The sequence below is a fragment of the Marmota monax genome, unplaced genomic scaffold (genome assembly GCF_021218885.2).
Source record: "Marmota monax isolate L192 unplaced genomic scaffold, Marmota_monax_Labrador192_F-V1.1 WCK01_AAM20220418_F8-fsc00022, whole genome shotgun sequence".
Classification (NCBI taxonomy): domain Eukaryota; kingdom Metazoa; phylum Chordata; class Mammalia; order Rodentia; family Sciuridae; genus Marmota; species Marmota monax.
Window position 1 is genome coordinate 10,720,626 of NW_026695215.1, and position 16,546 is coordinate 10,737,171.

The following is a 16,546-nucleotide window of genomic DNA, read 5'->3' on the forward strand; positions in this document are numbered from 1 at the left end:
AAGGAGAAACAGACCTTTTGAAGGGGAGAAATATGATGAGTATTTCCAAACTTTTTTCAAACTTTTTTCTTTTATTTATTTGAAAAATAAAATGAATTCTAAAGTCAGAAAGACATTTGGAACTTTGTAAGGATTAAAATTATTAAAAATTGACTTCTAAACAGAAACTGTGAAAAGGATGCTGTTGCCTTTTCTGATCCTTCTTATGTCAACCAGTGTTTGTTTCTTTTGGCTTCTCACTGAGCATTATTTATTGAAAAAGTGAGTTCACGGAGCCAGTTTTTCTCTCAGCACTCAGTGTGCGTGTATTGAGCACAAAATGTGATCTAGGCATTGACAGTAGCACTGTAGAGAAAGAGCCATGTGCAGATTCCCAGGGAGTTCTCACTTGTGTCACACCTCCTCAGCCACCAAGACTGAACAAACTTCAGGATGTGTGTTTTCAAAACAACCTGAATGTTGTCGTCATCTTAACTTTAGCATCATTTACTTTAGTAAATTATGCAAAGATCATGTTTTAGTGGATCACTTGGTGAATTGTTTGTTAGAATATTATTTTTCTGATTTTATTCTTATTATTATTTGGTACTGGGTAATGAACCTAGGGGTCCTTTTCCACTGAATTATATCATCAGCCCTTTTTATTTTTATTTTGAGGAAGACACTCAGTAAGTTGCTTACACTTTCACTAAGTTACTGAGGCTGGCCTTGAGATCCTCCTGTCTCAGCCTCCAGAGTTGCTGGGGTTACTGGTGTGTGCCACTGCAACCAGCTATTATTATTGTTATAAAAGTGTAATTTATGCACATTATTCTAAAATTAACAAGATCTATTGTATTTGTTTTCTAGTAAACATTTTATATCTCTCATAATTCAAGTTAATGTGTACCTAGTATGTCCACCTTTGTTTTGTCTTACACAGTTTATATAGAAGCAAAACCTTCCAATATGATATCTATAATTTTAATGGTAGATTTATTTAACAGGCTCCTCCTCCTGGGCTGTGAGGCAGGTGGAGTGTGCAGGCACTGAGAACCCAGTCATTAATGAGGGACAACATTTCATTATGTTAGCATGAAAGAAAGCCAAAACACGTCAAGGTTCCTGTTTCTATACTGTTTCATTCTTTCTTTTTTGACAGAAAGATTTAAATCGTCAGCTGTCACTCAGATATATTACACCGTCTTCTTGGTCATCTGGGAAAGAGTACAATGTGCTTAGGAATAAAGTGGGAAAGGAGTGAATCTGGGTTTTTATTGCTGATATCTGCTGAGGTTTGAGTGGGCGCATTAGTGCCCCATAGGTAGGAATGAGGAAGAAGGAGCATGTGACTTAAAAACACAAAGGGGTTTTGGTGATCATATCAGTCTTGGTTGATTGTCCTAGCCGGTCTCACGTGTGATTGCTCTGTATGTATTCCCAAAGCAGACTGTCTACTCTTCACATTTTTAAATTTTTAAAAATTTGTTTTAATTAGTTATACAAGACAGTAGAATGCACTTTGATACATCATGCATTTTGAAGTATAATTTCTTGTTCTTCTGGTTATACATGATGTAGAATTCCACTGGTTATATAGTTATATATGTACATAAGGCAATAGTTTCATCCATTCTGCTATCTTTCCTACCCCTATATCCTCTCCCCTGCCTTCACTCCCCTCTATTTAATAGTGAGTGGGTCTATCCTTCAATTTTGCTCTTCTTAGTAAACATGTATTCATTAAGCACCTATATGTGCAAAATATGGTACTAGCTGCTGTGGCTGGGGACACCAACCGAGATGGAAATCCAACCCTCTGGGTACATGCTTTGCTCAACAGTTTTGTGTGTGTTGTATTTGGCACATCCCAGCTGTGTCACACTAAGTGTAAGGAATTAAAAAAAAAAGATTTATTTCTTTATTGATCCATTGAACACTTATGCACTAAATGTATGTCAGCATTCAAAGTGTTAATGTTTTAGAGATAAGCTTCATTATTATTTTAGAACTGGAGGGGAATTTTTATTTTAATTAATCTCATCATTTCCCAATTAAAGAGACTGGTGCAGAAGCAGGTGAAGCCTTGTGCCCCCTCCCCGCAGAAAGCTGCCGCTGGAGCGAGCCCACTAACGTCTTTGCCACTCCTCTCTCCCTGGCTTCTCTCCCTGCCAGAGGTTTGTCCAGCACTTGGCTGCAACTTTCCAAAACACGGTTTGTGGGAAGCGACCTTCCAACTAGGCAGTCTTCACTGACCCTGCCTCTGCCCGACCTCATGAAGTGAAATGCAAATGGAATTATATGCCATTAGGAGGAAAATTTACCAAACAATATTTGATTTTTAAAATAGTCCCCCAACTAGCTCCCTTTTCTTCTCTCCAAAGTGGCTAAAATTTATGTGATAATTTTCTACTGTGATTTGATCATAATTTATTCTGCAAGTACCTGTGGGTGGATATTTTAAATGGGTTGATTGTGTGTGTGCCTAGGGGCTGTTAAAGTATGGCACCTTGGTGTTGGTTTGTGGTGTTAATTTTGTCTCTGGAAATACAGATATATATTTGAAGTGAAGATGTGACAACAGAATTTTTAGGGGTTTTTTTTGTTATGCCTTCTAAAGCTTCAGTTTATGAGACTTTATTTAAGCTTTCAGACACTAACTGCTAATAGTTTGGATGATTATAACTTTTATTTAAGTTTATGCTAGTGATGATAATGAAAATATTGGATTGGGAAAGAATAAGTCACAATTAGGGGAGACTTCTGTTGCTTTATTTTTCCCGCTGCATGGTAGGTTTTGCTTCTTGATGAGACTTGGAGTGATTCATTCATTCACTAATTCATTTATTTGTACAACAAATATTTATTGGCTATCTTCAAAATCTAAGGCCAAGGAGATATATAGAAGAAAAAAGACATGGATCTAGCATTTGAAGGAGAAACATGTAGTCTAATCCGAGGTAAGCATTCTTAGCTTGAAGGACAGAAAACAATACCTGTGGTGAAGGCAGAGAGGAGAAGAGCTGTGGGTGATAAGAGGAAGGAAATGGTGTTTTCCAGTAATGGTCATCAAGGAGAACTTTGTAGAGGAGGTGTCCTGGGAAAGGACCCTGAAATGTGTTGCTTTGGACCCAGTTGAGAAAATAGGTACTAAGAGGAGGTGCCATCATGAGGAAAGGTGCAGATGACACATCATATGACTCAGTTTGGCTGTTAACACTATGCTGATTCATTTAGATTTCATTCTACGGGTCAATAAACTGTGGTTCAGCCCATTGCCTATTTTTTTTTTTTTAATTAGAGCTGTATAGTTGGTTTCATCCTGACAAACTCACACGTGCATGGAAATCTATTTCAGTTCATAATTCTCCCCTTTCCTTCCCAGCTACTTTGCCCTCTCCCATTCTCCTTTCTCTGTTCTACTAGACTTCCTTTTGCTTGTCTTTTAATTGATATTTATTATCCTTATCTTCCCTTTTATTCTAGCTTCTGCATAAGAGAGGAAACATCTGACTTTTTTTTTTTGAGAGAGAGAATTTTAATATTTTTTTTTTTTTAGTTTTCAGCGGACACAACATCTTTGTTTGTATGTGGTGCTGAGGATCGAACCCGGGCCGGACGCATGCCAGGGGAGCGCTATACTGCTTGAGCCACATCCCCAGCCCAACATCTGACTTTTAAGTTTCTGAGTTTGGCTAATTTCTCTTAAGCATGATAGTCTCCATTTCCATCCATTTACCAGGAAACGCCACAATTTCATTCTTTTTTATGGTTGAATAGAACTCAGCCATATGTTTATATATATTTATACACACACACACCACAATTTATTAATCCATTCATCTATTGACAGGCATTTGGGTTCATTCCATAATCTAGCTATTGTGAATTGTGCTGCTACAAATATTGATGTGGCTCTATTGCTGTAGAATGCCAATTTTAGATCTTTTGGGAAAACACTCAGGAGTGGGATAGCTGGGTTGTATGGTGGTTCCATTCCTAGTGTTTTGAGGAATCTCCACCCTGCTTTCCAGAGTGGGTGTATTAGTGTGCATGCCTCCCAACAACATACAAGGGTTCCTTTCTCCCCCACAACCTTGCCAGCATTTGTTGTTGTTTGTATTTTTGATCATTGTCATTCTGACGGGAGTGAGATGAAATCTCAGTGCCGTTTTTCCTTGCATTTCCCTGATTTCTAGAGATGTTGAACATTATTTCATATATTTGTTGGCCATTTGTGTTTATTCTTTTAAGAAGTTCTATGTTCAGTTCTTTTGCGCATTTGTTCATTGAGTTATTGGTGTGGGGGGGTTAAGTTTGTTGGATTCTTGGTATATTCTGAATATTAATCCATTGCCTGCTTTGTAGAGCAGTGTTCTGGGAACCCAGCCCTGCTTGTTCATTTACATACAGTCTGTGGCCGCTCTTGCACCACCGTGGCAGGGTTACCATGTTTAACGGAGACCATGTGGCCTTCAGAGCTAAACTATTTTCTGTAAAAGGTGAGAGATGGAGTGAATATTTGCTGACTCCTGCTTTAGATCATAGTTGAAAAGCACTGATTGGGTCTGGGGACGGGCACTGTGAAGAGATGTCAGACAGTCCTAATTAGAAGTGGGTGATGTGGAGATGGGTGATGTGGCAACCCATAGGATGTCTTAATGAGTCTAGGCCAGTGCCTTCTAGTGATGCTGTAGAGGATCTGAATGCTAAACAGATTAAGGAGATGGAATCACTAGTGTTTGGCAGAAGATTTAATGACAGGCTGTGAGAGGGAGGAGTCAAGGCTACATGAACGTTTTCAGTCTGGGAATCGAGTGGCTGATGGGACCATAGAACCAGGGAACACAGAAGGGCAAACACGTGTCAGTCTCAATGACCTGTTGGAGATGGGGCTCTGACATGTCTGGTACAGGACTCAATATGACCACGTAATGTGGAATCTATGGCTTTTGCAGGACTCAGGAATATTTACCATAGTTAACTGTGGAAAGTTTTATTTTATTCTTCATATTTAAGTGGCCTGAGTTCCTATGAGAATTATTTTTATGACCTTTGTGCATTCTTTGTTGAAAACAAAATTTGAGTTTTTGTGGCCAAAATGATTTTAAGTAGAAAAACTTTCTTGCCCTTTGAGAAGTCTTAAATAGATTCCAAAAAAATGTTTCTAAAGTACTCAAACACAAAGGAACAGTGCTACTAGATTGAAAGGGGAAAAATTTCAACAACTTTATATTTTTATACAATCAAAATTTACTTGAATTATATGAAAATAATTTTTCCTTCACTGTTTTCTTTAAAATAATTGCATGTTTTAAATGAATTCATGCTTATGAATTAATTATTCAGGTGAAAATTGCCACAACTCCTCCATGACAGAATGTTGACCTTTATAGTTGCCATACAGTGTGTATAGGTCTGTACTGTTCACTGGGATTTCAAAGATTTAGTATTCACTTTCCAAAATTGCATTTATAGCGTTTAAATAAGTGATGCTACCTGAAAAATTTCTGAATTAATCTGGCGTAAGCCTTCGATCATAAGATTCTCTAAGCATACCTGCTCCACCCTATTTCCAAAAAATAGATTGGGTTCCTCTTTTCTTTGGAGGTCTATGGCAGTGTCTATCTTAGAGAGACAGCACTCACAACCCAAATAAAAACTACTCTTATGTCTTAATATTCAATATTTAAAAGAATTATCAACAGCTAGTAGTTTGAAGGAAAGTACCTGTATTTACAAACACAGAACTGAAGAAATCCGTTGTGCTTAGAAGAAAAAGAGAAGAAATTTGTTATTTTCTTTTTAAAGTCAAATTAATTCAGTTGTTGTTATTGTTTTTTAATAATTAGGAATGGAATAGTTGTTTTGAGGTTTTAATCAGAATAACTTTATATTTTAAAAAATACCTACCTCTGGATAAAAATTAAATTATTTTAACTTTCAGATTGGCATAAACTTAAAAATGAGGTATCTTCTGCCTCTCCTGTGATAGGAGCCTTCTTTTTTAGTTAATAATGGTCTTAGTTTTGGATAACATTGATGCTTACAACTTCCAGGGTTTGTTGTTAGTTTTTAATCTCTTTTTACAAGTGATTGATGAGATCGATACTACTTCTGCTCCATTTTATAAATAAAGGAACTAAATCATAGGGAGATCCAATAAATTGTCCATGATTACTCTTAGAGCAAGTGGTAACACTGGCTTTAGAGACTCAACTGGCAGACTTCAAACTGTGTGCTGTGAGTGATGTTGTGATAAGGCTATTTAATACGTACTTTCTTGCCTGTTGATCCTGGAAGGAAAAAAAAAGTATGTACCACTATATATATGTGTATATCTATCTGTGTCTACATACTCATATGTAGATATTTTAATTTTGAAATGATGATTTTCATAGCTAAAGTAAAAACAAATGATAAATTTTATTCCTCCAGAACAGTTTGAAATAAAAAGAAATAATCTGTACCTCTGATCCCAATGCTGTTATTATTTTAAAAATTACATAAATGAAGCAGCAAAACAACAAAATTTAGTTGTACATTCTCTACATTTTTAACTCCCTTTCTGGCTTTTTCTCTTTTTCTTTTTTCCTAGAGTGAGAATTGAATATATAGTGAGGGTGTATAGGTCAGGGTATTTTTTTCACTTATGAACTCTGGCTCTCCACAAAGAGGGGAGGGCAGCAAGTTGAAGCAAGCAACTTCCTTTTTAAAACAAAGGACCTGAGACTGTCTATCCAAGTTTTACCTGTATTCCCTTGAACTAAATAGGTCATGAGGCCACATGGAGCTTCACTGTAGCTTCTAAGCAGGATGGTCATATGTCTTACATTTGGTGGATTCCACTATTAAAACACGGGCCTGAGAATGTATAATGGAGGTCATTTGGCATCTCTGCTACAAGTTTAAATAATAAGTAAAAATTTCCAATACTCTCGCTAATGTGTTTAATTTTTTTTATCCAAGAGATAAACAATAGTGTGTTTTATTTTGATAGAATTATTCATATGTAATGTTATAATTTACTAAGTATTATGTCATGCCCAACTGTTAGCCAAGCATATTAGCTAGCTCCTTGAGAATGAATCCATCTGTAATATTGACTCTGAGGAAGACCTTGAGCTGGATTTGAGAGCATTTGTTCCCTTGGATTGCTTGCCACCTGGGATAAGTCATTAAATTATTATCTTTGAAAATGTGTGGCCTTGTGATACACTGATATTAAAAAAAATGCAAAGGTTTTGAGGTTGTAGTGAATAGGGAACATACCACAGAGCAAAAATATTTTAGACAATGGCTTTTACATTGATCGTTGTGATTCTTTGAATAAATGATGAGAAATAAATCCATTCATAAATAAAAGTTAAATTATATTATCTATTACCACATTTTTTCAGATTTATTGAGCTGTAAAAAATATGCTGGTCAGAACAATTTTTTTAAGATTGCAGTATATATAATAACTGAAATATTAAGTGTATATTCATGATATTTATTCATAAATGATAGTGGATTAGTACAAATTGAATTGAAATATTAGGTAGTTAAAGTAGCAATGTTGTTAAAAGATTATGTCTGTATTATTAATTTAGACAACATGTAATAATTTATAACATTTCAATACCATTTTAGAGCTTTTTATTTTGGTGGTGATTATTAAATAATATCAAGACTATCACTGCAAAAAAACTGTCTTTTATTTGGAATTCTATTTGGCTAATATACAGTAAACACTAAAATTCAATACAATCCACGTAGTTTAAGTCTGGGGAAATTTTTTGATGTGCTCTGTAAATAGCTGGTTAATTAATCTTGTGTTGGATTCTAAATCCTGATTTTTATTAAGGACCTTTTCTTGGTGTTTATATACTTAAATTCCAGCATATGTATTTTAAAACTCATTTTTTCTTTCATTGAATAGCTTTGATGTTTTATTTGCTGGTGGTCCAGAAGAAGTTCTAAAAAAGTTTCAAAAGACAAACCACAAAGTAGTCTTTGCAGCAGATGGAATTCTCTGGCCAGATAAGAGACTGGCAGACAAGCATCCTGTGGTGCACTTTGGGAAGCGCTACCTGAATGCTGGAGGTGGGTGACACCTGGGGAAAATGTTTAATGCCAATCTGAATAAATTTTAGGTTCTGATGTATCATCATTTAAAAAAATATGTAGACATGAAGTTCTAAATAACTGTCATCTTATGACTGTTATAAAAATATCAGTGTAAAATCCACAGCACATTTTAGACTTGACAAACGCTTTTCCCATAGATTATGATATTTGATACTCTTGACTATATTAGGCAGTGTAGATGTTACAATTTCTGCATAAGTGAGGAAACTTATGTCCAAATTTAATCCATTTTTTTTCCATCATTGCAAATGTGAAACACCTATACAAACTTAATTGAGCCACAAATATACCACTACGGGAACTTTGAAATAGTTTTTGAATGGTTATTTTGTTTGCAGAATTAACAACTTGGAACTTAATGAGTTGAGGAACTTTCCCTAAAGACATTGGGTTGTTCAGGAAAAAAAAAACAACAGAGATCTAAGTCTGATTCTAATTTTACTGAGAATTTTCTGGCTCTAGTATAATAGGTTTAGTAAGTTTCCTTTCTTGGGAAAAGGTTCATTTTCAATCTATAATCATCATGTAGCTTTTAAAAGTGGGCATTGTTTAATTTGATTATTTTTGAAATATATCGGAGTAAATAAGTGATTTGTCCTGTAATCAGTAATCATGTGATTCTTCATTGAACATCTGGGTATACTTAGAGTGTTGTATTATCTATGCCACCATGAATTAAAACACACATTATCACACCCTCCCTTAACAAATAAAAATAAATTGACCTCAGATAATGTTGACTTTAAAATATGTTTCTCTTAGATGGAGTTTAATATAAATAAATGGGCAGAAGACATACCAAATAGGACCAAGGACTTCTTGGATAGTTCAGTTGGATGTGAATTGCAAGCCATATTGAGAAAAGGGAACTTTTTGGGTGATCTGCGTATGTGTTGCTGACATAGTTTTTAAGTGACAAAATTATTGTTAAGGGATACCAAAGAATCAGCCTTAAGCTTTTTGTAGTCAAAATTATTAGATGATAGAAAATATAAATATGTTAAATGTTTGTATCATTTCATGGGTGATATATTGAGAGTTATTTAAGGGATATGCAATATATTTGTAGATGTGTCAATTATTTTTTATAAGATTTTTAATAGTTTTTTTTTAACCTGTGCCTTATGGGTATACATAATTGTGAGATTCTCTTTGCTATATTCATGTATGTACATGAAAAAGTTAGGTCATGCCCTTGTCTTTCCTTGTCGCACCTGCCCTTCCTTCCCCTCAATTCCCTTTCTCTACTCCATTGATCTTCTATTTTGATGGAATTCCTCCTCTTGTAAATTATAATTCCTCCTCTAATAAAAGTAGTTTTAATAATAAAATATAATCATATAAGGTATATATCACATATTATGAAAATATATTTCTTTTTATTTGGGGATATTCCGCTTTGTAAAAATGATAAGGAAACATGATTTTTCAAAATCAGACATAGAAACCATTGAAAATGTTACGTGTCCCTATTTAGTATACGTCTCTCCACAAACTTGTAGAAGTTAAAACACACATTATCTGTTCTAAAAATTTTAGAATTTTTTAATTTGGCAGGAATAACAAAAAATGAGAAACCAGTGGTGGTTTTGTCACTTTTTCATTTTGCTTTTTCTTCTCTAGGTAACTGTAATATTCCTGAACCTATTTCTTTGAATTCGTTTATTCCTGTGAGAGAATTTTAATTTTAATAATAAAAATTACATCTCCTTTCTATTCAGAGGAGTAGCACCGGTCCCTTTTAAAAAGTATTGTGTGTCAATAAAACACAGCAGCTTGCCTGCAGTTCTGAAATTCAGAGGTGGATCAAATGGGATAGCTGATCCTGTTGTCTATGGCTTTTTCAGACAAATGTTATTGGAGTAGTTAATGCTCATGCTCAAAGGCCAAGGGGAACAATCCAATTTTAGACTTCCTTTTTTCCAGACTATGACATAAAAACCTAGCCAGAAAATGTTTTAGCAGGCACAGTAATGAGTCTGTCAAGTAATGGAAAAATTACCCAAAAGTCCTAGGTATAAAATTTCTTTGGGATTTTTGCAATCAGTGACAAGTCCCACATTCCTTCGATTACATTAGCATCCCTGGCACGGACATTAAAACCACTGTCTTGGAGACTTTCTTCTTTCAGAAACAGTGGGTCCTCTGCAGGGGCTCTAAGAAGAGCATTTTAGAAGGTCACAGAGAAAATTTTTCCGTCTCGTTCTATTCCTAGTTTTGTCATTTTCCCTTAGTAGCACTGGAAAAAGTTAGTTCCCCTTTTGTGTCAATGAATATGGGGAATGTGATTATTTATAAAGCGTCTGATGATTTTCTGTTCTGTAATTGGTCAGGAACTTGGCTTTTGTCACTGATGTATAAGCAAAGAACACTCAGGAACTCCTGTTTGTTTTGTGGTGATCTGTGAACCTCCATCCTAAGGTTAAACCTCAGGGCTTCAGTTCTGTGCAGCTGTTCGGTGGGATTAACACAGCATAGGTTTTGGGCTTGCAGTTCTCCATTCTCCGTTTCTGCTCTGTTGCAGGATTTATTGGCTATGCTCCATCCGTCAACCGTATAGTTCAACAGTGGAATCTCCAGGATAATGACGATGATCAGCTCTTTTACACAAAAATATACATTGATCCACTGAACAGGGTAACTAATCGCCCACCCGTTCCTTTCTTCCTAATTCCTTTTTTATTGTTTTGGTTGCTGTGTCTATTGCATTTTATTGTTCCTTACATCCTATTGCTTTGGTTGCCTTGTTAATATGGAGTGGTCAGAAACAAAGGACTTTTATGGACAGAATGGCAATTGGAAAACTGAATTGCAACACGTTCTTGCCCATTACATATTTTAAAAACAAAGTCAAGGAAGCAAACAAATAGTGCCTGAGCCTGGGTCCTCCCACCTGGAAAAGTACCAGCTAAACTGTCCTTTTGCCTCCCCTTTGAGGCCAAGTCAGCAACCTTGTCCAACTTGGGTGGGTCACCGAGAAGAAAAGTGAAAATACAAACTTTTGCTTTTTTGTGTAGTTTATTGAAACACATATTGAAGCAACCTGATAAAAGAAACAAAAGGGAGGCCTCTCTCAGCATTACAGCTGCCCCTCCGCTGGGGTCCTCCCAAGTCCCTGGCTGCCTCTCAGTAGCAGAGTGAATTATGTCATCACAGCTTCTGAGGCTGGAGATTTAAAGAGGCAGTAATAAAATTCCAGAGACTCTTGGGAGAATGCTTTTGTAAAATTTTCAAATAGCTGTCATTTATTAAGATACAAAGAATTAGGACTGTGTGTTTTTTTATTCTTTTATATTTAGCTGTACTCTTTTTTGTTTTTTTGCCTAAGATACTTTGAAGCTATTGGATGCCAATGTACTTTTGTAATGTTAAAAAAAAATATAGTACATTCTCGTTTGTCAATCTTTTAGCCTTTGAAAGGTCTCTTTGTATTCCTATGAGCTTCTTTGTTCCTCAGTAAGTGAGAAGCCAGACTGTGTATCCACACTTCACCCAGGGAGAAACAGGCCACAGAGTAACTGTAGGAAGTGGATCTTGGGTTTCCTGAATACCCAAATCAAGATTTGTTCTCTATTTCATGTAATAGCAATATTGACTTAATGTACTCAGTTGACTAAATTTGTAAAATAACACTTTTTTTTAATGCTTTGAAATAACATGTGAAAAAAACCACTTAAAGGACAGTTTTTAATTTTATAGTTAGTTGTGATACTAGGAAAGACAGGGACCTGCCTGCAAGACTTGAAACATGGAGATTGAGGGTATAGGGGAAACACTGAAGACAGAGCCCTAATCTGTGTTGAGCGGTTGGTGGTCCAGAGTGGGTTGTCCCCACAGATATGGTTGGTTGGTGTGATTCTTTGGCTAGAGCCCCAGGGAGCTTTATAGCCCATTTCAGTCTGTAGAATTTTTGAGACTATAGAACCTTGAATAAAGAGATAAAAGTGAAGTCCTAGAGAGGTTAGGGCCTGAGCATCCACAAGGCTATGGTGTAGACAGAGTCTTATGCCCTTTTTTAGTAAAAATAATTGTCACACTGGGCATGGTGGGGCATGCCTATAATCCCAGCAGCTCAGGAAGCTGAGGCAGGAGGATCACAAGTTCAAGGCCAGCCTGAGCAATTTAGTGAAGCCCTAAGCAATTTAGTGACACCCTGTCTCTAAATAAAACATAAAAAGTGTTGGGGATGTAGCTCAGTGGTTAAATGCCCTTGGGCTCAATCTTCAGTACCTTAAAAAAAATAGAATAACTGTCACAAAGAAAACAATTTAAATTAGCAGTGGCCTAAATAAGATAAATGTTTTATCTATGTGTTGATATTTTTCCCTTTGTCATATTAAAAAAATTAAAAGGTAGGGAGCACAAGACTGTCGGGGTGCTTTTATGGTGTCAAGGTAGCTCTTTGCTGCTCAACTGGGAGCCTTTATCTCTGATTTTTCAATGTAACCTCCTTATCCAAAATGCCAAGTGGAGCACCAGCCATCGCATCCATATTCTGGGCAGTGAAAAGGCAGAAGAGTAAAATACGGTCATCTCAGTTTCATCAACTCTCCTAGTAGCCTTTTAGAAGTCCCACAAAATACTTTCTCATACTTTTCTATGATCAGAACATATTTATGTAGCTGCTCATGACACACGAAGGGAATTTTGCTCTTTATTTCAAGCAAAATGCCGCACTGTGTTCTGAGTCTGCTGTTGGGGAGATCACTGGGACAACAGTTAATCTTCTGTGGGCTTTTGCCACTCTGGAAATCGACTTAAATTACAGTTTGATGCAAACTGATTCAAGAATATGCTTTCCCATATTTACATAACACAAGCTAATGTTTCATAATTTATATATATATATGTAATGAATATAATTTTTTAACATTTATGGAATTATGTATTTGTGGTGTTGTCACTGGGAAACAAATTTGATTTAAAACTGTATAGCAGTGATTTGCACTTAGTGCTCTCTGTCTCAGCTAAATAGTTCAGTCATTTCAACATTTTCATTAGACAGTCAGCATGAGCATTTTAAGACATAAATTCCCCAAAGAGCAAACTATACTAACATGAGAATGGTATTTGCTGTTTTTCTTGTGATTTTCAATATTATTTTTATTCTTAATTTTTAGGAAGCTATTAACATCACGTTGGATCATAAGTGCAGAATTTTCCAGGCCTTAAATGGAGCCGTAGGTATGCTTTCTAAATGCCGGATTCCTATGTCTGAAAACAGACACCTGTGTTTTGAACTGTCTTCCCTTTGTTATATCCATTTTGGGGTGGGGACTAAGGTCTGCAGTGTACATATTACAACCTTTAAAAAATATTTAATTTGAACTTAGCTGGATAAAGTTCAAAATATTCCATTGAAATCATTTCCTAAAACTAGTGTGAAAATATAAGCTTCTGGTCCTAGATAACTTGAAATTTAATCTCTTACCCTCTGGGAATTGCAAATATATTTATGAATTAATTACACCTCATTATTACACATTTTTCAGTTTAAATTCTTTGTACTGTGAACTACTTGGAAGTATTAGAGTAGCTCCTTTGGACTCAGCTGCTGGGTAACTAGTAAAACCTGTATAACTAGGCTGTGGAAGAGTGTGTGTGTGTGTGTGTGTGTGTGTACATACCCATGTACACACTTGCACATGCAAATCTACCTGCGTGTGTACATTAACACATTAAAATAATTAATGAATACCTTTTAAAATCAAAGTATCTCAATCCATTGATTCATTCATACTTTAAAAGTTAAAAATAGATTGGAATTCAGTACAGTTCATACGGTAAAAGGATTCTGGGAAATTAAAGCCTGAGTTTGGCATTCTCAGGAGATGGGAATCTGAAACACAAAAGGAACCTGAAACCAAAACCTAGCTTCCCTTCCTCTGTTTCTTGTGTCTCTCTGGATGATTGTATGAAATCTGATTTTCAAAAACTGGAAAAACTACCAATGCTGGCCAGTGAAAACCTTACTTAAGGCAGGAAGCTTTCTAGTCTCCACACACTTTATTGTTTCTTTGCAGTAACCCTGCAGAGTAGGCATGGGGCCCTTTATGCAGATGAATGGGCTGCTCCCTTTCTTATCAAAGGGTCATTTGGGGGAGCGCTGTGAAGATGCTTTGTTTCCTCTGCACAGCCCAAGGCTTAGCACCACGCTCATTTTGTCAGAGGGAGTGGGGTGCCCTGGAACAGGTGTGCATCTCTTTCATCATCCTCCTTCTTTGTGGGGATCTGCTGACATGGGGTGGGCACCATTTCTAAGTGTCACAACATATGGTGTGTCTTATCTACAGCAAGTTTTGTGACACTCACAATCACACACATTGAATGTCACTAAACCTCTGTTCTCTTTTTAACTCAGATGAAGTTGTTTTAAAATTTGAAGATAGAAAAACCAGAGTTAAGAATACATTTTATGAAACATTACCAGCAGTGATTAATGGAAATGGACCCACCAAGGTGAGTTGGGGTGATTGCTCTGTAGTTTTTAGGAGGTGGACTATGGAGATGTATGTGGTATGTCATCATCTTTTTTTAAAAAAAAAGAAATCAAAAACTGTATTTTGATGTGAACAATTGATTGGCTTTGTCTTTTATACAGTATATTATCTGATTTAATCAATTAAATGGAAGGTTTCTCCTCAACAGGGTGACAACCTTTTATTCTATCTACATACAGCACATTGAATGAAAGTGTTCTGTTTAATAATGCTGGAAGAGCTAGCTCGAGAGGGTTTCCATCTCTCCATCATTCCATATCCTCTGAACAGGAATTGCTCAGGCCATTGAGGATCATTTGTTTCCCATGATTTAATATTTTTAAAGTTAACAACACTGTTAAGATCGAGATGTAACTTGGAAGTTTCCTCTTGCACTCATTTTATACCAAAGTTAATGACAGATATAATTTGACTAATGAAACTTAGCATGTTTTTCTTTTTCAAATACATATGATTGAGCTTGCTGAAAATGTTATTGACCACAAAATATATGGATGAAAAGTTTGCATGTGTCCAACCAAAGTGGAACATAAATTGCTTTGAGAAAAATATATAAATTCTGTACTAAAAGTAGTGCTGGACATGCTGAGGTCCTGGCTTACTCATAATACCTGGAAAAGAGATCCACAGGTCGATTTGCCTTGTGGGAAGAGAGGTGGGGTGTAGCCTGCCTTTTCAGAGGAGGGAGGGGCCCAATGCCCAGAGCAGCTACACAAGTGGCGGGAAATGGAAGGAAACTTCTCTTCCCTCAGAATGGAAGGTGTGGATCTGCTCCTCTAGCTGATGATTCCCCTCTGCCCTTTGTCCATTCCACCGTCCTATGGAGCAGTCTTCCCTGTGGACTCTCTTTTCTGTTTCATAATAAGTTTTCCAAGCTCTGTTCTCTAGTCGTCAGTTTTAATCACTCTCAAATCTTTCCTTCCGATAAATAAAACAAATAAATGGGGGAAGAAAAAAAAAACAAGTTGAAGTAACCCCCCACCCCCCCACCCCACGTAACATACACTGCCTTCCACCCTGCTCCTGGCTTCTTCTCTCCTCCTCTTCTTCCTCTCCTTCTTCTCTCCTCTCCTCTAGACTTCTTAGAAGCACATGACTACTGTCCCCTCTACCCTCTCCCATCACACCACAAGGGGAAATGCTCCTGTCCTGGTCTGCTGTGGCATGCCATTGAGTCCTGGAGCTCTCTCCACCGGAAGTCAGCATCTGAGAATGTGGATCCTCCTGGGTCCAACCTGAAGCACTTTCCCATGATGCTCTGCTCTGTCTACTAATTTCCTGTTCTTTCCTCTTTAGTCGCTTTCTTTTTCTAATGCACATTATGACAGTTTTACATCGTGTGAGTGTGAGTGAGCGTGTGCGTGTGCATGAATGGGTGGGTGAGTGTGAGTGTGTGTGAGTGCAATCACATGTGGGTGCGTGTGTGCGTGCACATATGTGTGTGTGGGTGTGGATTCTTTCCCTGTGCTCCTTTAGTTGATGCCCATAGGTGTCAGTCCAAGATCTTCCTTTTCTGCTCTATACATGTTCCTGAGTATTTTGCTTCCCTCCCCGTCAGCAAATTCTCTCTTAATGCTGACAGTTTTTCAATCCTCACTTTCCCTCCTGTTCTTCCAGGGCTCTGGTCTGAATGCTCATTGGTAGATTCCATGTATACTCAGAGCTCAAGCCTCCTTTCATCTGGGCTGGTCAACCAGAATCAGAATCTGGTTTTTGTGTTGACTCCCACGCCTGGAGCTCCCTGGTTGAATTCTTGCACATAGTGTTTTTTATCTTATTTTCTCAGTGCCCATAGCAACTTCCCTGGTTCAGGCCATTGGCAACCTGGAGCAACTAGTTGTACAATGCCTCCTGCCCCCAACAACCTGAAACTAGAATATTCTGCTGAAGCAGAAGCCCCACCACATCCCTCTCTGCAGAGGGCTCTTCTGTGG

General features: G+C 36.9%; 1 protein-coding gene across 2 annotated transcripts in view; it reads left to right on the plus strand.

The window, feature by feature from the left end:
• Plod2 (procollagen-lysine,2-oxoglutarate 5-dioxygenase 2) overlaps window positions 1-16,546 on the plus strand; it is a 96,527-nt gene that overhangs the window by 54,935 nt on the left and 25,046 nt on the right. For both annotated transcript variants that reach the window (XM_046431815.2, XM_046431816.2), the window contains exons 4-7: window positions 7,904-8,067; window positions 10,637-10,749; window positions 13,233-13,296; window positions 14,474-14,571. In XM_046431815.2, the coding sequence (XP_046287771.1) occupies window positions 7,904-8,067; window positions 10,637-10,749; window positions 13,233-13,296; window positions 14,474-14,571 (439 nt within the window). The remainder of the gene's footprint in view (window positions 1-7,903; window positions 8,068-10,636; window positions 10,750-13,232; window positions 13,297-14,473; window positions 14,572-16,546) is intronic.